The sequence below is a fragment of the Marmota marmota genome, unplaced genomic scaffold (assembly GCF_001458135.2).
Source record: "Marmota marmota marmota unplaced genomic scaffold, marMar, whole genome shotgun sequence".
Taxonomy (NCBI): Eukaryota; Metazoa; Chordata; class Mammalia; order Rodentia; family Sciuridae; genus Marmota; species Marmota marmota.
The window spans coordinates 40,511,890-40,534,890 of NW_025999932.1; the positions used below are offsets into that span (position 1 = coordinate 40,511,890).

At 34.2% G+C, this 23,001-nt stretch overlaps 1 protein-coding gene across 1 annotated transcript in view; it reads left to right on the forward strand.

The window, feature by feature from the left end:
* Zc3h13 (zinc finger CCCH-type containing 13) overlaps positions 1-21,962 on the forward strand; it is a 74,945-nt gene extending 52,983 nt beyond the window's left edge. Inside the window, exons 11-18 of the mRNA XM_048800555.1 lie at positions 144-693; positions 4,081-4,184; positions 4,532-5,743; positions 6,699-7,214; positions 10,676-10,828; positions 11,944-12,144; positions 15,617-15,780; positions 21,104-21,962. Coding sequence (XP_048656512.1) covers positions 144-693; positions 4,081-4,184; positions 4,532-5,743; positions 6,699-7,214; positions 10,676-10,828; positions 11,944-12,144; positions 15,617-15,780; positions 21,104-21,274 — 3,071 coding nt within the window. The 3' untranslated portion in view covers positions 21,275-21,962. The remainder of the gene's footprint in view (positions 1-143; positions 694-4,080; positions 4,185-4,531; positions 5,744-6,698; positions 7,215-10,675; positions 10,829-11,943; positions 12,145-15,616; positions 15,781-21,103) is intronic.
* Positions 21,963-23,001: the final 1,039 nt, after the last annotated feature.

Below are 23,001 nucleotides of genomic sequence, written 5' to 3' on the forward strand. Positions count from 1 at the left end.
TTAAAGTAAATATAGAACTTGATTTATAATTTGTTGCCACTGTGACCCATATATACACAGATAAAATTTAAGATTTGCCATGCTGTATAACCTATAGGTTATCTATTAAATTAATCACTGACAAAACTTGATTTTCATTGTAGATCAAAGACCAAGCTCACCAATTCGACATCAGGGAAGGAATGACGAGCTTGAGCGTGATGAAAGAAGAGAGGAACGAAGAGTAGACAGAGTGGATGATAGAAGAGATGAAAGGGCTAGAGAGAGAGATAGGGAACGAGAACGGGACAGGGAGCGGGAGAGAGAGAGGGAACGTGAACGAGATCGGGAAAGAGAAAAAGAAAGAGAACTAGAAAGAGAGCGTGCTAGGGAACGGGAGAGAGAAAGAGAAAAGGAGAGAGAACGTGAAAGAGAGAGAGATCGCGATCATGACCGAGAGAGGGAAAGAGAGAGGGAGCGAGACAGGGAAAAAGAACGGGAGCGAGAAAGAGAAGAAAGAGAGAGGGAGAGAGAGCGAGAACGGGAAAGAGAGAGAGAACGGGAACGAGAAAGAGCAAGAGAAAGGGATAAAGAACGAGAACGTCAGCGGGATTGGGAAGAAAAGGACAAGGGACGAGATGACCGTAGAGAAAAGCGAGAAGATATTCGAGAAGATCGCAATCCGAGAGATGGACATGATGAGAGAAAATCAAAGTAAGAATGATATGAATCAATTTTAGAAAGTTCATTTCAGTAAAGAATTCATAAGTTTCATTTAATGCTTTTCAGTGTTCCCTTAATTTTCTATTAAATCTTGTCTTCTCTTTTTGTGAGTCAAATTTATTATATACAAATAAAATGGTGTAAATTCTCTAATTATCTAGAAAATAATTTTTTATTTTATATTTTAATCCAGGGTCTATAATTAATCTGTAATAATTTGTTTAGAAGCTGGGTAATATATAAAGAAAACAAGCTTATTTAGCTCAGAGACTTGTGTGTGCAAGATCAAGCAACCCTATTTGTTCAACATCTGGTGAGAGCTCCCTTGGCTGTATTAAAACACGGTGAAGAAACAGAACAGGCCAAGTGAAAGATTGGCCTGGCTCTGAGCCGACTCATTCTATGAGACCAGCATTAATCCCTTTCAAGGGCAGTGCCCAATTTCTTAGAGGTTCTGCTACCTCAGCACTACCACATGGAGAACCAAGCCTCTAATACATGAACCTTTGGGGAACAAACCACATCCAAACCATAGAATACTCTTTCTTATTTCCTGTGCATTTTTTATGGCATATGAGCTTTCTTGACTTGTTATAGACTTTTTTAGGAGGAATCCAACATAAAAGTGATAGTGAACTTGTGTCCCACTACTTCCTCTTGATAACTAGTTAATGATGATGGCTAGTCACCAAGAGATACTGCCTGAGTTTCTTATGCTTGTAAATATGGAGTCACACCTCTAGGCTACAGGAAACAATTCACAGTATTATAGGACCTAAGAATTCCTATAATTGTTGTGTAGCTAGAAGATGAGAGATAAGGAAGTGTCTTCTCATGCTGTGAAGATATATAGTAGGTTATTGGGGCCAAAAGATATTTTCTTGGCATCTCATAGAATATATCTGAGCGCATTTCCTTCCTTCCTTCCTTCCTTCCTTCCTTCCTTATTTCTTTATTTTCTTTCTCTCTGTCTCACCTCTCTCTCTCTCCCCTCACCCTTCTCCCCACCTTCATCAAAAGAAATTATTTGTTTAGGTATCTAGGAAGTTGAGGGTTAGCTTTGATTTGTTCTGATGTGGCTCTAACCAGGTTATTATAGGAATGATATCTCTCCACTGTTTCCATCTGTGCTGATTCTAGTCTCATCAAATTTGTCTCCAAATGATGCCTTTGTTGGCCTTAGAATTGTACCTACTTTAGCAGTCCTCTTTGTATTGGGGCTCTCATTGATTGAGGAGTAGACAGTTCTTGGCTAAGCCAGTTCCATCATTGCTTTTCTGAATTATTGGCGTACAATTCAGCACCAAAGTGGAACCTCGGGTGGAGAGTACTTTACAATAAATTTTGGTTACAGATTAAAGAGCAGAATGTGACTATTAGGGCCAAAAGATATTTTCTTGGCACTCATTCTGCTCTTTAATCTGCAACCAAAATTATTGTAATGTACTCTCCACCTTACTTTCCTGCTTCCCTCTCCCCACATATTAAAAATTTTACATTAAAATGAGCTTCAGAGATACTTCCTTTGTCACATGTAGGCAAACATACATAATATTTTCTTCTCTCTCTGACTTTTACATCTCTCTATCTTCTATAATTATAATTCTCAAATCTTTATGTGTCTTTTCTCCACTTCTCTGCTTTGATTAGTATTTTTTTCATACTTCTCATTTCTGCTTATAATAAGCAACAGTTTTTCTGTTTTTTTCATGACTAATTAGCCATGAAAATCCCAAGAGTTGGGACTGACCCTAGAAACTTAGGAGTCAAACAAACCAATAAGAAAAACTAGTTAAATAATATTAATATCTTAACTTAGTTGTTATTTATACTTTCATCTCAGTAGTTTGAATTTATCCAGCACTTTAAAAAAGTTATTTAGGTTTGCTGCATTACCATAGTATTCATTTTACTCTAATTTTGTTTCATAAAAATAATTATGAATCATTTTTATCATACTTCAAATATTCACTTTATTCTAGTGTATCAATCAATTATTTCTTACTGTGTTAAATTGTCTCAAAAGTTAGTCGTTTAAAACAGCCACCATTTATTTGCTTATGATTCTGTGGATGAGTGATTTTACGTGGACTTAGCAGAGTATATTCTGCTGGTCCTTCTTGAGATAACTGTGTGTCTACAATTGACCTGACATTTCAACCGTACCCAGATGATTCAAGGTGTCCTTACTCACATGTCTGGCATTTGGGGCACCTTATTTGTCCTCCATTTGACTTTTCATCCTCCAGTAGTCTAAATTTTGTTTTTGTGTACAATAATAGAGCATACCTGGAAAGCAAAAGAAGAATCTGTAAAGCTTCTTGGGTCTTCTCTAGATTTGTACAGTGTAACTTTTACCACATTCTTCTGTCATGTAGCAAGTCACTAGTCCTGCCCAGATTTAAAGAGTGAGGAAGTAGGCCACCAATTGATGGTGGAAGCTTTGGATAAGGACTTGCACAAGCTGAGGCCTGTGAGTTGTTACAGTACTCCTGGGACTGCCTTCTTCACTTGGTCACTCAAAAGAAGCTGTCCCAATGGATGTGCTGCAGCATCATTCTCAACTTTTGACTGTAATGTTTATAAACAAACAATGTTGATAAAAAATAAGTAGTCCAAATGTAACAAAAATGTAAGAAAATACTGGAATAATTTAAGAACCAAGATGAATAAATCAGTATTTATTTTAAACTCAACTAAGGAAAAAGAAATATAATGAATATATGAATTATTTACTTATTTAATTATTTACTTATCACCAAGAAAGTGATTTTAATTCAAAGAAGGAAAAAGGAAGTTATTTTTTACAATGTACAAATAATATGCCTGGCACTGGGCTTATGACATAACTAATGCAGTTTAATGAGCTATTTTCTCCCTAACTTCAGATGACAAATTAAGGAACTTACTTAAGGCTGCATAATAAGTAATGTGGCTATAAATTGAACTCATAGCTTTTTTATTCCAAAACTAATACTAGATTTTCTTATCTGTTTTCCCTGCACAAAGTAATTTCTATATCATAAGAATGTAAAATTGGTTAATGTTTATATTAGAGGGTACATTAGTTTATTGATTTCACAAAACTGTATATTATCATTTTGCAGTATTTAAATATGGCAATTTTCACTTGAATGATTTTCCATGAATAATGAAAGAAAGAAATGTTGCCATGTATTTTAAATCTACAATTTGAAGTATTAGCAAATGAAGTAATGAATCTTAATTAAAGATACCAAATACCCTTTGTATGATACAGCTTTGACAATATTGCTTTCCTATAATTATAAGTTATAGTAAAATATACTAATAAAAAACATAGTAAAGAAATCTTCACCCTTTAGAATTTTATAAGTTGTATTTGTTTGCCCAATTTAGGAAGCGCTATAGAAATGAAGGGAGTCCCAGTCCTCGGCAGTCACCTAAGCGTCGGCGTGAACATTCTCCTGACAGTGACACTTACAACAGTGGAGATGATAAAAGTGAGCACTTTTTGTTTTCTGTGTCTCTGTATTCGTACTCATTTACTATGAGACCATTCTTTGACACTGATTGGAACTGACAAATTAAGATTTTTTAAAAAGTTTTCTGGATCTACTGCCTCTAAATATTTCCTTATGTGATTAAAGTATGTTTGAGAAGTATATCATTTATCATAATGGCATTGTCTTTTCCTACCATTTGTAGTTAAATCCAAATAGTAGGCTTTTGTCTGTCATTTGAAAAGTTTTCAGATGAAAAGTGAGAGATTGTCTAATTGTTATTTAAATGTAATGTGCAGTGTTTATTCACCTGGTGAATATGTGATTATTTTTCTCTTTTTGTATAGATGAAAAACACAGACTCTTGAGCCAGGTTGTACGACCTCAAGAATCTCGCTCTCTCAGCCCATCACATCTCCCTGAAGATAGGCAGAGTAGATGGAAAGAAGAAGATCGTAAACCAGAAAGAAAAGAGAGTTCAAGGCGCTATGAAGAGCAAGAACTCAAAGAGAAAGTTTCTTCTGTAGAAAAGCAGAGAGAACAGACAGAAATCTTGGAAAGCTCAAGAGCACGTACACAAGACATGATTGGCCACCACCAGTCTGAAGATCGAGACACATCTGATCGAGCTCATGAAGAAAATAAGAAAAAAGCAAAAGTTCAGAAGAAACCTATCAAGAAAAAGAAAGAGGATGATATTGGAATAGAGAGGAGTAACATTGAGACAACATCTGAAGATGGTCAAGTCTTCTCCCCTAAAAAAGGACAGAAGAAGAAAAATGTTGAAAAAAAACGTAAAAGATCCAAAGGTGATTCTGATATTTCTGATGAAGAAGTAGCCCAGCAAAATAAGAAGAAAAGAGGGCCACGAACTCCCCCTATGACAACCAAAGAGGATTTAGTTGAAATTTCCAACGATAAGGATGGTATGCTAGAGGATCCTCAGAAGAAAGAAGATACAGCCTTTAGTGACTGGTCTGATGAGGATGTGCCTGACCGTACAGAGGTGACAGAATCAGAGCATGCTGCCTCTGCTGCTACTCCTGGTAGTACCCCTTCTCCTCTATCTTCTCTTCTCCCTCCTCCACCTCCTTTGGCTAGTGCCAGTACAGCTGCCTCTGCTGCTCTTGCCTCTACTCCTATTACTGCTGCTACTGCCTCCTCCACCTCCATTTCCACCTCTGCGAACCCCACCAACACTACCAGTGCTACTTTTGCCAATGAAGAGTCACACAGAAAATGCCATAGGACACGAGTAGAAAAAGTAGAGGCACCTCATGTAACCATAGAAGATACACCACATCGAAAGCCAGTGGATCAAAAGAGGAGCAGCAGCCTTGGGAGCAATCGGAGTAATCGTAGTCACACCTCTGGCCGTCTGCGCTCTCCATCCAATGATTCTGCGCATAGAAGTGGGGATGACCAAGGTAGTCGAAAGAGAGTGCTGCATAGTGGTTCAAGAGATAGAGAAAAAACAAAAAGTCTAGAAATCACAGGAGAGAGAAAATCTAGGATTGACCAGTTAAAGCGTGGAGAGCCTAGCCGAAGTACTTCTTCAGGTAATAAAATTAAATTATGATCTAGTCATTGTTTCCTGTGTTAGTATATTTTATACAAATTATAATGCTAAAGTAATGCCTAGTTACTTTTTATACATGCTTTTTAATGTGATGGCTAATCTTTTTTTTTTTTTTTTTTAATTTTGTGGAACTTTGTGTGGGAGGAGGCTTATTCATCCCATTAAGAAATCATCATTTATTTTCATTATCCCTTTAAAGTCTCATCCATTATCACTTTAAGACCAATGTTATAATAGAGATACATTCAGTGCTATTAACAGTTTAATGTTAGGATTTTAATGATATGATTTGGTGAAAAGGCTCTCTACTCCAGTCCTATATCAACATTTGCAAATGTAACCTTCCTGCTATTCTTTCTATAGCCAGTACTGCTCTTTTTGCCTCAGAAAATAAGATAGGAGAGTAAAGAGAAGTCAAAGAATTAAATACATATTAATATCTAACCATTTTATGTACATATTTCAAGATATTTTTGTACTGGAAATAGACAAGGAAACCTTTTTTTTCTTTAGGTACTGGGGATTGAACCCAGGGCTGCTCTCCCACTGAGCTATATCCCCAGCCCTCTTTAATATTTTATTTTGAGACAAGGTATCACAAAGTTGCTGAAGTCTAGCCTTGAACTTGTAATCCTCCTGCCTCAGCCTTTTAAGTTGCTAGGAATGATTATAGGTGTGCACCACTGTACTCGGCTGACAAGGAAATTTTTTAAACATACTTTGATTAACCCCTTGAGAGACAGAAATTTGTCCCTAAAATGAGTTCTTTGTATATGTATGTAGAGAAATGTGTATGTAGAATGTACAGAGTATATAGAACATTGAAAATATTGAGAAAATATATTGGCAAGTAAATTATAACTTTAAAAGATTCTAAAATGAAGTAGTTTCTTTCTGTTTACTGTTAATTTTTGTATGTGGCATATTTATTATAGATCGCCAGGATTCAAGAAGCCATAGTTCAAGAAGAAGTTCTCCTGAGTCAGATCGGCAAGTCCATTCAAGATCTGGGTCTTTTGATAGCAGAGATAGGCTTCAAGAAAGAGATCGATATGAGCATGATAGAGAGCGGGAGAGAGAGAGGAGGGATACAAGGCCAAGAGAATGGGACCGAGAAGCAGATAAAGACTGGCCAAGGAACAGAGATCGAGATAGATTGCGGGAACGCGAGAGAGAGCGAGACAAAAGGAGAGACCTGGACAGGGAAAGAGAGAGACTAATTCCTGAATCTGTTGAAAGGGACAGAGATAGAGATAGAACTTTTGAGATTTCTTCTCAGATAGAGTCTGTGAAACGCAGTGAAGCAAAACTGGAGAGTGAACATGAAAGAGATCTGGAAGCCGCTTCCCGAGACACTCTAACTTTGGATAAAGAAAGAATGGATAAAGAACTGGGATCTGTGCAAGGATTTGAAGATATGAATAAAGCTGAGAGAACTGAGAGTGTGGAAGGTGAGTGCCTCACCCTTTTCTCTGTTAAAAACAGATTAGACATCTCATATGCTCCATTCCTTTTCCAATTTCATGTGAAGTAAATATTTTCTTTTGAAAGGTAAATTGATTTCATTAGAGAAAGTAGATTCATAAGGAAAATTCCTGTGATACTAAAATATGTCTTTCCCTCTAGTACAAATTTGGGTTAAAATAATCCTAATGAAATAAAAGAAATAGTTCTTGAAATAAAAAGTGAGTACTCTAGATAGGGCAGAGGGATGGGAGGGGAAGAGAGGGAGCAGGGGGTTAGCAATGATGGTGGAATGTGATGGACATCATTATTTAAAGTAAATGTATGAAGACATGAATTGGTGTCAACATACTTTATCTACAAACAGAGATATGAGAAATCATTCTCTATATGTGTAATAAGAATTATAATGCGTTCCACTGTCATGTATTTAAAAAACAAAATCAATTTTTAAAAAAAAGAGAGATCGAAGAATGAAATATTCAGTTCTGTTTATGCCCGACCATTGAAACATTGCTTAGGTACAATGTCCACAGATTTTGAAGAATAACCATCACATCCTTTTTCTTAAATGTTAAGAATAAAATAAAATCACAAAAATTGACATTTTAGTTCAGAGAAGGATTCACATAACTATTAGAGGTTCCTCTTTTCTAGGGCAACTGAGAACAAATATATGAAATAATAAAACCTGCTAAAACTGCATTTAATGGCAGATCAACTATAGAGCCCTCCTGGCATTCCTCAGTCCTAGAACAGGAATGCAGAGAAGTCAGCATGAACACTTTGGCCCAGTCTGAGCCAGTCTTGGCTCTGTGGAACCTCACTCTATACTGCCCCTATTCTTCATTCTTCACTACCACTTTGCTAGATAAACTGACTTTTATTATCAGGTTAAGGAGACTCCAGCTTCAATTGTAGGAGCGCAATTGCAGTGATTAGTTATATTCAGTAATGTAAAGAATCTGAGGTAGAGCTGGGCTCGGTGGTGCACTACTATAATCTCAGTGGCTCAGGAGGCTGAGGCAGGAGGATCTTGAGTTCAAAGCCAGCCTCAGCAACTTAGTGAGGCCCTAAGCAACTCAAGAGAGACCCTGTCTCTAAATAAAATACCAAAAAAGGGCTAGGGTTGTGGCTCAGTGGTTAAGCGCCCCTGGGTTCAATCCTTGGTACCAAAAAAAAAAAAAAAAAAGAATCTGAGGTAGAATTGTTTTGGTCAAGCCAAATTGGAGCTGGGGGAAAGCTAGAGATATATATATAAAACAGATGGCATACTGAGATATCTAATCAGATAACTAAGAGATACAAGGATCTACTTTTATAAACTATAGGCCAAAAGCTATCATATGGCAGATACAAATAATAAAAAAAAATTACTGCTTATGTACTATCTCAGAATATTTGCCTACAATAAACTAGACAAATTGATTCATGCCTTTCCTTTCTGTATCCCTTTTTAGTACCTGTTCTTCCCATTTCCGGATAGACCTTTGCACTTACATCATCTCCTCCTTACTCAGACTTTCTCAGTTATTTTCTCTATGAAGCCACCTGTGCAAAAAGCACTTTCACATTCTTAACAGCACCTTGTTTGTACATCTTTTATAGTATCCCCATACAGTATTGTAATTTTTTTTATGATTTTTCTCCCCATTGTACTGTACTCCTTTTTATCAATAGCTGATGAATGAAGATGTATTGTGTCTGTACATGTATACCCCACATCTTACTTCTTGGTGAATTATAGCCTAGGTTAATAGGGATAATGGCCCCTCTGAGAATTCTCCTGAAATTTCTGCCTTCCTAAGACTCTCCATTTCTGGTATCAGTTTTTGAATCATTGTTCTAACATAACCTCCTATTTCCAAGCACTAAGGTTATGATTTTTTTGTTTTTAATTTGTCGTGACAGCATTTGGCCTATAGTAAAATCCACGACTTTTAAAAACAGATTAGACATCTTATATGCTATCTGTTATACATATTTTTGTTCTATTTGACTTAAACATTTCTACTGTTTTTTTTTCATATTATGTTTTCATCTCAAGTTTAAGTATAAATAACATCATATCATGAGCCGTGATTCTGATGTAGGCCCAACCTTGGGATATATTGAACTAATTATTATAATAGCTCTTGTGTGTCAGTGTCCTTCATTCCTAAAATGTTACCATTTTTTAGTTGCAACTACAGATAATACAGCATAGACATTTAGAGGTAAATCATCTGCTGTATGATATATGTGTTCACTTAAAGTAGGAAAATGAGTTGTATAAGCTTAAAAATTTAAAAATGCTGTTACATTTATGTTTAGATACATATTTATATGACCAGTTATTAAAATGGGTTGTCTTAGAAATGAATTTGTGGGGATATGGGGAAATTTTTATAGAATTTAATAGAACAAAAAATTATCAGAATGACTAGAAACATTTCGTAGCCTCAAATTTTATTTGGTGCACATTCATACCCATGCACCATAGTGTTGCCATTTGAAAGTAAGGGTTTTAGATTCCATAAAGTATATAGATTGCCAGTAGAAACATTGGACATACTTAGTAATTTGGGGAGTAAACTTCTAACTAACTCACCAGGAGACAAAGTTTAGCATACATACTAGTTGAGAAAAGTAGAAATACCAACAAAAATATTTTTAAGTTATATTATAGCATTCTTCTAAAATTGCATTCATTAATTAGATGAAAATGTTGGGATAGGGAAGAGAATTAATGATACTTCACATTTTTACCTCACTGCTAGAAAGTTCTTTCTATCATGAACTAAGACTTAAGTTTAAAATATCTTTTTAAAGTAAATTTGCAACGAACCAGGCATGTGGTAGCACACACACTGTAACTCCAGCTACTCAAGAGACTGAGACAGGAGGATCTCAAGTTCAAGGCCAACCTGGGCAATTTTGTAAGAACTTGTCTCAAAATAAAAAGGGTTGGGAATGTAGCTCAGAGGCAGAATACTCCTGGTGCCTGGTGGTTCAATCTCTAGTTCTACCCCACCAAAAAAAAAAAAAGCAAGTTTTTTTTTTTTTTAATAATGAGTTTATTCAGCTAAAGAAATTATTACAGTCTTTTGAAGTTAGAAGATTTTTCTGATTGTGAAAGTTTTATTGTCAAAAATTAACACAATACACATAATCAATATTAGTGTATTAGTGGTATCTTTTTATTTTTGATATTTTAATTGTGACCTTATCTGATAATTGCTGTTCGTTTTGTGTTCTTAACTACTAAAATAAATTTAGTTAATTCAATTTTATTTTTTAGTTTGCTTTTGAAACTATGAAGTGTTTGACTAGTTTAAAAAGATAGCTTTCTGTTTAAAAAAAATGCTTTTCACATTGTTACAATGTGTACAGCCTTTACATTTTTGTTTGATTTAGGCATCCCTTCCCTTAAATACTTTTTTTAACATGAAATGAATTTGTGTATTAGCAGGAGATGATGAATCCAAGTTAGATGATGCACATTCATTAGGATCTGGTGCTGGAGAAGGATATGAGCCAATTAGTGATGATGAACTAGATGAAATTCTGGCAGGTGATGCAGAAAAGAGAGAGGACCAACAGGATGAAGAGAAGATGCCAGGTAATCATTTGCAGAGGTGGTATTTGAGCAGTCTTTTATAACTTCTTTCAGTTTTCTAAATTCAGTAATTATTATTTTTATTTATTGTACTTATACATTGCCAGAGCTTACTCAAGTAACTATCCCATGAAACAACATTCCTTGACATTATCATTCAGTTGTATCAATTTGTTTCTGAGTACTCCCAACCTTTTTTGTTTGTTTGTACAAAATTTTTATTTTTATTTTTTTTCTGCTCGTATTTCACAAATTTTCATGCTAATGTGGAAGATATAATTATTATATTTGTCATTTGTTGGTATTAGATATTTCTAAATAGAACATTATTATATTTCTTCAGCTCTTTCTTCTTGATGGATTATTCACTCTCACTGTTAATAATAGTCACTGTCTGATTCTTAAAGAAATTTCATAATCAATTATTTCCTCTATAATGTATGTATGTGTGCATACAGGCAAACTAAATATGCTCCTAGATTTAATCCTTGATATGATTCTGGTACCAAGTTTCAAAATATCAGGCCTTATCTTAGTGAAATAATGGAGTTCTTTCATTGGTAATCTCTCATTTAATTTTTAAATGAGTTATTTTGTAGGGTTAGCTTACCTGTTTTCTTTTGGTGGAGAGTTTTAAGATTCTAAATATTCATTTTTATGAGAAAGCTGAAATTTTAAGAAAATGACTTTATTTATTTATGAGTTAAGGCTGTGCTTACTTGATTCATACAGTCATCCCTCCATATCCATAGGAGATTGACATCATGAGCTGCACACAAAATCTGCAGATGCTCAATTCTCTTATATAAAATGGCTCAGTATTTGCATGTAACGTATCCACGTCCTCCTGTATGCTTTAAAACATCTCTAGATTACTTCTGATACCTACTAAAATGTAAATGTGTTATAGTTTGTTGCTAGACTGTATTGTATAGGGAATAATTATAAGGAAATAAAAGGCTGTACATGTTCAATTCAGACTTTTCTGTAAATATATATTTTTTTATCTATAGTTAGTTGAATCCATAGATGGTTACCAAGGACCAAATCTATTTCTCTGTAGTTAAGGCTTCTTTATTTTTTGATGTAAAGAAAAGTATTATTTAATTTTTTTACAGATCCATTAGATGTGATAGATGTGGATTGGTCTGGTCTTATGCCAAAACATCCAAAAGAACCACGAGAACCTGGGGCTGCACTCTTAAAATTCACACCTGGAGCTGTTATGCTAAGAGTTGGAATTTCTAAAAAGCTGGCAGGTTCTGAGCTCTTTACCAAAGTCAAAGAAACATGTCAGAGACTTTTAGAAAAACCCAAAGGTAATTCCATTTACTTTAACTATGTAATGTCTGTTGTAACTATTAGGATATTGTTGAAAAGAATTCTGTTTAGTTGTCATGTAGTACTCACACTATAGGAACTTCTTTGTTGGTTTTTGTTTTTTGGAGCAATCATTTATATTCATTAATTTAATCTTCATGGTCAAAATTCCTTAAAATTTTTTGAGGAAAATTTAATTCTACAGAGAAGTTGCAAAAGTTGTAAAATAAACTTTCTGTATCAAAGTTTACTAGAGGGCTTACTTAATGGTGACTTAAGTAAGACCTGAAACTATGAACTGTTTGTAAGAGGAGGGTTTGATTGTTGCTTAACAATCAGACCTCTCCTAATTTTTGCTGCTGTGATGGTGGTGTTACAGAGCTGAGGCCTTCCGAGAAACTGAGGCAGTGTAAAGACCTACTTTCAAGCCCCTACTCTTGTGATCTAGTCAGAAAGATTTCAGAAATGTTGCTTAGAGTAATAGGAATGAATTTACTAAAGGGAAAAGGGGGAAAGTTTATTGACAGGAAAAGAGGAGAAGAGGACACTCTTAAGAGAGAGAGTGGGTCCTCTCAGAGAGGGACAATGTGCCTCTCCTGCACTCCAGTTTTTTTTTTTTTTTTTTTAAGATAGAAGAGAGAGACAGAGAATTTTTTAATATTTATTTTTCAGTTTTCGGTGGACACAGTATCTTTATTTTATTTTTATGTGGTGCTGAGGATCGAACCCAGCGCCCCACACATGCCAGGCAAGCGCGTTACTGCTTGAGCCACATCCCCAGCCCCCCTGCACTCCAGTTTTGTTGGGGACCCCAGGGAAGTTTCCAGAGAGCCTTGCGCAGGTCCACCTCTTAACTTTTGACTGACAGCAGGGTGACATCATACTTTCAAGTCTCCACTGTCATGGCAGCTCTAGGTCACTTTGGCCCATGCTGAGCAGTTCTAATTGGATTCTTAACCATACATTCTTACAGATTTTATGGTTAGGAGGAGCTATCCTTATCTCCTAGAGTTTCAGGATCTGGTCACAAAAGTCTCCTTCAGGGTAACATGGATTCCTCTTATCCACATTATTTTGGTTCTGCATTTCTCCTGCAGTGAACAGGTAGTTTGCTGTGGAATGTGACATAGCCTGTCCACTGAGGCCATGCAGGGCTACAGGTAAATTGCTTCCTGAAACAGAAAGCATATAAGGGTCAGCAACAGTGGTCCCAATTTATAAAATGATTCTCTTAACCTTGTGTTCCTACCATTTATGTTTGTCTGTTCCCTAACAGTGATACTAGAGAACTGATAAAGGATGCTGAATGTGTATTTCATGTGGAATGTGACTTAGTTTTGTTCATTACCATATCAGTGTCTAATTTTCTCTTTATATACTACTTTATACTACTTATGCATTGCATATACCTATGCCTGTCACATAAAAAATACCCAGTACCTGTTTGCAAAATAATTGATACCCATGTTTGTATTCATTTCATCTATTTCAGTGCCCCAACACTGAAGAGAGTATATCTTCATGCCATATATAATTTTAAAAACTGAGATAAAACAGAAACAAACTTAGGTTTAAAGCAGAAAACTGAACATGGGTGCTAAAATTGAACTTGCTTTCATCTAGATTTACTAATTGCAATATGGTTAAATTCTTCTCAGTTAATCTTTCCCAATTATTTTGCACCCTTTGTTTTACCTTTAGTTTAGTCTGTGTTTAGTTTGTCAAAACCATGAACAGACTGGAAGTTTAGCTATGTTATACTCTAAAGAAGTTTACAGGAAAGCCAGCTTTAGCCACTTAGCTAAGAAGGCTCTAAGCAACTTAAAGAGACTCTTTCTCAAAATTAAAAGTGGGCTGAGGCTATGGCTCAGTGGATAATCACCCCTCCATTCAATCCCCCCCCCCAAAAAAAAAGTGTACCAGTTTCCTAGTCTTTTACATATGTAAAAGAAAGTGTTTTTCATCTTGTTGTCTGAAAACAGAATAAGGATAGCAAGGATGCCAGTAAAATCTGTCCTACTGGGCTGGGTTTTAGCTCAGTGGTAGATCACTTGCCTACCATGTGTGAGGCACTGGGTTCAATTTTCGGCACAATAAATAAATAAATAGTCCATTAGCAACAACAAAAAAATTTTTAAAAACATCTGTCCCACTAGGCAGTTTTCAAAAAAGAATGTGGGCTCAATGCAGATTTCATTTGTTTGTGATTATAGTAGAATGGAGAATATTTGTGTGTGTGTGTGTGTGTGTGTGTGTGTGTGTGTGTGTGTGTGTGGTGTATGTGTCTATGTCCAAATGCCTGTGGGTACTGTGTGTGTGTGTGTGTGTGTGTGTGTGTAAGAGAGAGAGAGAGAGAGAGAGAATGAGTCATCTGAGGAATCCCTTATTTTTCTCTTAAAGTATCTTGGCCCAACTATGGAGATTCTGATTCTGTAGGTCTAATAAGTATATTACTAAAAAAAATTCTCAAGTGATTCAAGTAGACATCAGAGTGTGGGAACCAGTTTTGAGTTAGTTTATATATATTTATACTTATATACCTATCAACTAGGTACAAATCTCTTAACTGTGTTGCATGAAGGTAGTTTCTTGTTAATTTTCTAATTTCATTGCTTATATTTTGCATTTCAGAAAATTCAAATGAACTGTGTAATGCAGCTTCTTTCATTCTGTATTAAATTTATCCTATTTGGTTTTACCTTAATGCTATTTACTGCTTTCTTTTGTGGAGTCTAATAGCAACCTGTTTGATCATGTCTTAGGAATAGAGGCAGTACCTAATGCTTTTGTAATAATTCTTGGCTACTCTTTTATTTTGATTACTGACTGGTTCTGTTTTGTTATTTTTACTTCCTTTTGTCTTCCTTTACTTCCCTTTTAATACAATAAATTTTTATCAAATATTTTCTTGATTCTGCTTTTTGTTAAGTGTTAAGTGTTTTCTCCCTCCCTTGTATGTTGTGACTTAAAATTGTCTTTTTACTAATTTAATACATTGTCTCAAGTTTTTGTAGTAACTTAGAGGTAGTCTAACATCTAATCATTTTCTGTCAGCTGATTTCTTAGAAGTCACATCTTGAATATTATTACATTTGAATCTTGCTACTATACAGTGCTGAAATCTATAATTTTAAGTTGTAGTTGATGGAAGGCAACATACTGAGTTTTATTTCAGTAATTCTGAACTTGAACTTTTCTTCTCAGTCATAGTCAGTAATCAGTGTCTACATTCTCCTCCCCATGTTTGCTTTTATCTTAAGCAAATTTAAAGCAGCTATCAGAATATTTATTTTTGTTTAAGTCAGCCACATACTATATGTTGAAGGTTCTTTGCAGAGAATATGTTGCCTTTGATATAAAATAATTTTCACCAATGTTGCTAACTTTGATAAGTCATAGACTCAAACTTAAGCCAATGATAACACTTTCCTACTGTAGGAAAATTTAATGCATGTTTATTTGTATTGAAAGATGCAGACAATCTTTTTGAGCATGAATTGGGGGCTCTCAACATGGCTGCATTACTACGAAAAGAAGAAAGAGCAAGTCTTCTTAGTGATCTTGGTCCGTGTTGTAAAGCACTGTGCTTCAGACGGGATTCAGCAATCCGAAAGCAGCTTGTTAAAAATGAAAAGGTACTATTATTTCCTTGGAAAAAATACAAAGTAAATAGTATAAATGTCATATTTTTCATTTGATTAATTTAAAATGAGAATGCAGTCTCAAGTATTGTTATAAGTTTGATGTCCTAGTCTTTTACACGTGTAAAGAAAGAATTCTGCCAAAATGTATAGTACTTTTACTTTAATAACAACTGATTAGTGGTTGTTTTGAAAAATAATTATTTGTTGTTCAAAATTTCATGCATAAAAATGTTGAAGATATTCTTTGAATAAATATTTTGCATAAGTGAAAAGCTTTGTTAGAGAAGCAGACATATTAGAAATTTTTTCAAATGGAATATCAAAAAACAAAAATTCCCAGATAAAGAGAGGTGAGGATATTTATAGGAAGAGTGCCTATGAAATTGTCGAGTTGGAAGAGAAGGAAATAAATGGAAGTTATTAAGTTTAAGCATTTGCTTCGGAAGAATTAAGAATTGAAAAGTAAGAAAAATAAAGTAAGTTTAGATATAGAAGGGAATTGAAAACATCTTGGGCTTTTTAAAGTTAATAAACTGGCCCAATAAAATCCTTCACTTATCAAATAAATAAATAATAAACTGGGAGTTTTATTTTGGATGTGGGTGTGGTAGGCATGAATAGTATGATAAAGAAGCTAATCTTAAAAAGTTAGAAAAATATTAATAACTTTGTGCTGTTGGTAAAACAGATTATCTTGGATGTATACCATTACTAAAGAAAAGGCTCTTTGATTCAAGAAAAATACTCAGGTTTTTTGGGAATGATCTAATTTATGAAAACAAGATAATTATCTGAAAACAGATAATGCAGAATAATAGGCTTTTAAAAAATCAAGTTGAGACTGTATAATTACCAAGTCTTCTCCACTTAAAGGCTACTTCAAAATTACTTTTGATAATTGTTTTAATCATTCTCTGTTGCCCCTCCCACTTAAATAATGCAATTTATGTCTCCTTATTCTTTTGCCTGGATGCCCATCTCTCTCTGCAGCCTTTCTCAACTGAACATTTCTGTGAGAGAATTAGACTTCCCATGCCGTAAACATGTGTGGAATGAATCACTTTTTATATTACACACCTAAAATGATAACCAGTTACCACCATCTTCACTATTAAATTGAGAACTATTCTTCACATCATTTGCTTTTGGGTTCAGATAAGGAATGTCAATTGAGAAAGACAGTATGGTTTACAATCTCATTAGAATCCTACTGCTTTTGGGGGGGTGGGGTGGGTACATGGGATTGAATCCAGGGGTGCCTAACCACTGAGCAACATCCTCAGCCCTTTTTGTATATTTTATTTAGAAACAGGGTCTCGCTGAATTGCTTAAGGCCTTGCTAAGTAGCTGAATCTGGCTTTGAACTTGCAATCCTCCTGCCTTAGCCTCCCGAGGTCCGGGGATTACAGGTGTGCTCCATGTGCTGCCGTCTTTTTATAAAAAGTATTTTATAACATTTGTTAGTTCTTCTAACATGCCATGGTTCTTGTCAAAAATTGTAATAACCAAAAATACCTCTGCAAATTTCTCATGAAAAACTTTTGTTCAGAACCTTATAATCCTTCAGTATAAGGCACAAGACAGTTAACATTTGACACATTATAAAAAGTTTCAGTGGCACATTATAAATGTCTTCAATGATCCATCTAAAGAAGATATTGCAGATTTTCACATTATTCAGTGTTAAAAATATCAGTACAAAAGCTAAAAGAAAGAGAGATAGCTAAAAAAAATTATTACAGGTTCTAGAGAGCCTTATTCAAAATGCTAACAAAAACCTTTAGGTTCTATGATTATGAAAAAAAAATACATAACAGGACCATTTATCAGGGTAAGTAGTAGTCTCTTGTAAGATGACAAATAGTGTAAAAACTATTGACCCATATATTGGTATCATTTCTTTTTAGAAAAATGAATTTTAAAGCTTCTTATTTATAGTGTATCCTGGGAGAAATAGGTGAAAGATACAAAGAGAGCACATTAATTTGTTACCTAGACTGACAAGGCAAAAAAGAAAATACAAATGATTAGTATCATAAATGGAAACAGGGATATCACTACAGATCCCACAGAGCAAGCAGAGGGAGTTTGAGTGATAAAACTTTTCTATCCTGATTGTCATCATGGTTACATGAATCTCAGTTACTTGGGAGGCTGAGACAAAAGGATAATTAGGTGATAATTATGATTAAATGTATGCACATAAATGTGCATAAAAGAAATGGATTGCGTTCTATAAGGCCACAAACTACCAAAAGTTACTCAAGAAGTAATAGATAACCAGAGTAGTCTTTTTAAGTTGAATTTGTAGCTAAAATCTATACCTAACGTAATAGTTAATGGTAAAGATTGTAGCCAGTTCAATAGGGCAAGAAAAAGAAAGAGCATACAGATTGGAAAGGAATAAATAAGGCTGTTTGTATTAGTAGATATAACATGATTAGCTATGTAAAAAATTTCAAGGAATTTACAGAAAAAAATCCTAGAACCAATAAATAGAGTTTAAGAATGTCACAGAAAACAAAGTCATTTATTGTACAAAAACAATTATAGCAATGAACACCTAGGCACCAAAATGTTAAAAACAATTCATTTTATGGCTCTCAAAAAATGAACTACTTGGGTATAAATATAATAAAACACATTCAGGATCTATGTTCCAAAAACTATAAAACTCTGATTTAAAAAGTCCGTGAAGACCTGGAGAAACATCATGTTCATGGATTGTAAGCTCAATATTGCTAAGATTATTGTTCTCACCCAAATTGAACTGTAGATTTAACACAACTCCAGTAAAAATCCAAGTAGAGCAGACAAGCTGATTCTAAAGTTTACATGAGAAGTTAATAGCCAAAATAATTTTTCCAAAGAAGAATAAAATCAGAGGATTTGAACTACTCATTTTCAAGACTTATTATATAAAACTATAGTACTTCTCCATGTATGTACAATGTCAAAATACACTCTACCGTCATATATATCTAAAAATAATAAATTAAAAATAAATAAATAAAACTCCAGTACTTAAGATAGTATGGTACTGGTAAAAGAATAGAAATTCAGGTTAATGGAACAGAGCCAAGAGTCCAGAAGTAGACCCACACAAATATGACTGACTAACAAGAGTAGGGAGGAAGCTGGGTACGGTGGTGCATGCCTATAACTCCAACAGCTGAGGAGGCTGAAGCAGGAGGATCCAGAGTTCAAAGCTAGCCTGAGCAAAAGCAAAGCACTAAGCAACTCAATGAGACCCTGTCTCGAAATAAAATACAAAATAGGGCTGGGGATGTGGCTCAGTAGTTGAGTGCCCCTGAGTTCAATTCCTGGTGGTGGTACCACCACCAATAATAATAATAATAATAATAATAATAATAATAATAATAATAGGAGTAAAATAATTTGGATTTTTAAAAATTAACTTTATATTTTGAGATAATTGTTCTTCTACATTTAAAACTTGTTCTGTGAAAGAGAATGAAAAGAAAACTTAATCAGAAAATTCTTGCAAAACACATTCTTACAAAAGGTGTGTATCCAGAATATATTAAAAAGAGATATTGTCAAGACTTAACAGTAAAAGTCAGCAACCCAGTTTTTAAAAACAGGCAAAGGATTTGATTGGACATTTCACCAAAGAGGACATATGGAGAGCTGTTAAGCTCATGAAAAGATGTTTAACATCTTTAAATGTAAATTTAATACATGACCTAGAAATTCCATCACTAGGTATTTGTCTTAGGTGAAAACTTAGTTTTATATAAAAACCTATACATAAAAGTAAATAGCAGCTATATTCATAATCTCTAAAAACTGAAACCAACTCCAGTGTTTTTCAACTGGATAATAGATGAACTATGTAATAATTCATACAATAAGTTTACTAATTGTCACCAAAAAGTATCACACTATTAATACGGTTAACAAATGGATGAATCTCAAAGATATTATGCCGAGGAAAGGAGCTAATCTCTAAAGGTTATAAACTGTATTCATATAATAGTCTAGAAAAGGCTGTTTATAGAGGATATATCAGTGGTTGTCAGAGGTTAGAGCTGGAAAAAGTGTATGAATATGGGGCTGGGACTGTGGCTTAGCAGTAGTGCACTTGCCTAGCTTGTGTAACACACCAGGCTCAATTCTCTGCACCACATATAAATGATAAAAACATTCATTTTTTAAAAAAGTATATGAATACAAAAGGGCAAGCAACAGAGGGAGTTTGAGTGAAAACTTTTCTATCCTGATTGTCATCATGGTTACTCCACATACGTCAGCCTTGTAGAACTAACATAAAAGGTTAATTTTACTGTATCACAACTTACAAAATAAAATGTTTTATAAAAAGAATATAGGTGTGTGAGGTGCCACTGTGTGTGCTTGTAATCCCAGTTACTTGGGAGGCTGAGACAAGAGGATCACAAGTTCAAGGCTAGCCTGAACAATTTAGCAAGACCCTGTCTCCTCATAAAATTTAAGAAAAGGGCTGAGGATGTGGCTCAATGGTAGAACACTTGCCTAGCATCCACAAGGCGAGGCAATCCTCAGTAACATACACAGACACCTACACAGGGAATACAAATGTGAGCCAGGAACCATTATAATTTATATTTGAGGATCCTAGAAAAGAAGAGGAATAGCAGCATGCTGGTAGTATTTAGATCTTACCATTATTTCATTATGCACATAGTTAGGGATGACATAACAAAATTTTGTGACAATAACTTTAAAAAATGCTAATGTTACTTTAGGTTACAATAATATATACATTTTAGAGTGTGGTAGTACCTCATACATTTCATGACCAACTGTCTTTTAAAGAATTATTCAGCTCGGGAGCCCAGAAAAACAAAAGGAAGAAAGCCATAATTCTTCTCTTCTTTGAATTTAAGTTTTGTCAAATAAAAATAAGATTGAATTAGGGTATAACTTCATAGAAGAGATTTTATTCATTGCATGAAGAAGATAATTCCATTCAATAATAGAATTTTTAGTGTATATTTTTTCTTTTTCTGTCATTAGAAATGACTGAGTAAAAACTGGTTGGTTACTTGTAAGGAACTGTTGAGGATTTCTACATTAAACAAGAGATAAAACTAAGTGCTCTCTGAAGCTTTTTTTCTTTTCTAGGATTCATTGAGTCTGAAACATTTGTAATTTTGCTTTTTAATCCAGTAAAGTTATTTAATATCCATTCAAAATTAAATATATTATAACTTTGGTATTTTTGGTACAGGTTAACCTATGTATCCTTTCTATTATCAACTAGTAATATACATTCTTTTTCCCATTATTTGTTTTTGTTTTCTCCAAATAGGGTACTGTAAAACAAGCTTACACGAATGATCCAATGGTAGACAATGAATTATTACGATTGAGTCTTCGGTTATTTAAGCGGAAGACTATTTGCCATGCTCCAGGACATGAAAAGACTGAAGATAATAAACTATCACAGTCCAATATCCAACAGGAACTGTGTGTGTCTTAAGACTGAACTTCAGTATGACATTTGGTACTATCTTCCTTCAGCAGTACATATTCTTTTTTCAAAGTTCTTTGGTTTGACAAACATTATTAGTGACAAAGGCAGAAAAGATTTATCAGCCATGAAGTAAAGAAGAACTTTGACCTTTAGAGACACTAGTTTTGGCTAACTTAAGATTTTACATTAATTTTTATACAGTACTTGATACTCATGCAGAATAATGTGAAAGCATCTAGATTTAGTAGTCTGTACCTTTTGTTAAAATCGAAGATTTTGGAAAACGGTCGTCACTGGTCTTCCAGCTTATGAATATTTTTTATGAAATGGAACCACTGATTTATATTCTGGATCATCTATACAGAAACTATGATTTTATCAGAAACAATGTTCATCAAAGTAATTGCACACATTGTGCAACACCATGTCGTACAGAACATTTGAAAGGGAATGCTGGTCTAGCATAGTGTGTTTATAGACAAATCTCTAGCAGGAGGAGGAAGCCAATTTTTTTTTCCTTTTAAAAGTTCTAGAAAAATTACTTCATGGGTCTTTGATTTTTTTTAATATGTGTGCATTGTTTGAGTGTATATTGGGTGTCCTTGTATTCTGAATGTTTTTTGTTGTTGTTCGTTTTCAGAGACTGTGTATTATTTTTATTTTTAATAAATGTACCTTACCTTTTCTTGTTATAGATTTACTTTGCTCTTCATTAATCTTATTCCTAATGTTTTAAACATTTATCATCAACATTACAACTTTGTGCTTCAAATATTTTTCTGCTTGTGTCATTATTGGACAATTGGGCATAGTATGATAAGGTTTGAGGATGTACTTCAAATATTGCTAGTACCCCTTGAAGCAAAGAGTAGTTCATAGGCTTAAAAAACAACCATTATATTCTTCAATACTATAAGCTTTAACCCATTATGTCCCATCATAATTTATACTGGACACTTATAAAAACCTATAAAATCTTATAGGATATGTATAAAATAGAGCAATGTAAGTTTTTATAGGCATTCTATATATAGGATGATGAGACATAGTGGGTTAATGATGTTAAACTGCCTCTATGTAAAATGGATTTACTTTTTTTAAAACTACAGCATACCTTCTTTGTTCTCTGTACAAGCTTAACTCATGAAGTGGAATCTTAAAAGGATTTGAAATGAATTGGAAGCAGCAAAATTTGTAGGCAGACAGTAGTAATAGTAATAATGATAATAAAGGAAACCAATATAAAGTTTTAATTTGATCATGTCCTTTCACAGATTTTTGTCAGAACTGTAAGCCCATATTACCTGTCTGAGTAGTTTTTGTATCCTCTATAAAAGTTATGTAATGATACCAGTGTGAACTTTTTGTTCATTTCATGTTCAAGAAACACTTATTAACAGCTAATTTATACAAGGTGCCCAACAAAGGAAATAATCTTATTTTTAAGTGACTTTGAAAGCATTTTAAAATATATATATATTTTTTTTTTAATTTATTTTTTAGGTGTAGATGGACACAACACAATGCCTTTATTTTTTATGTGGTGCTGAGAATCGAACCCGGGTCCCACCCGTGCTAGTGAGCGCTCTACCGCTGAGCCACGATCCCAGCCCTGAAAGCATGTTTAAGAAAATTACGAACAGAGAAGGAAAAACATTATTTTCCTGGTTTCCTTTTCCTTTACGAAATGTTTTAAATAAAGAAAATTAAGACCCTGAAGAATGAATGCCCTA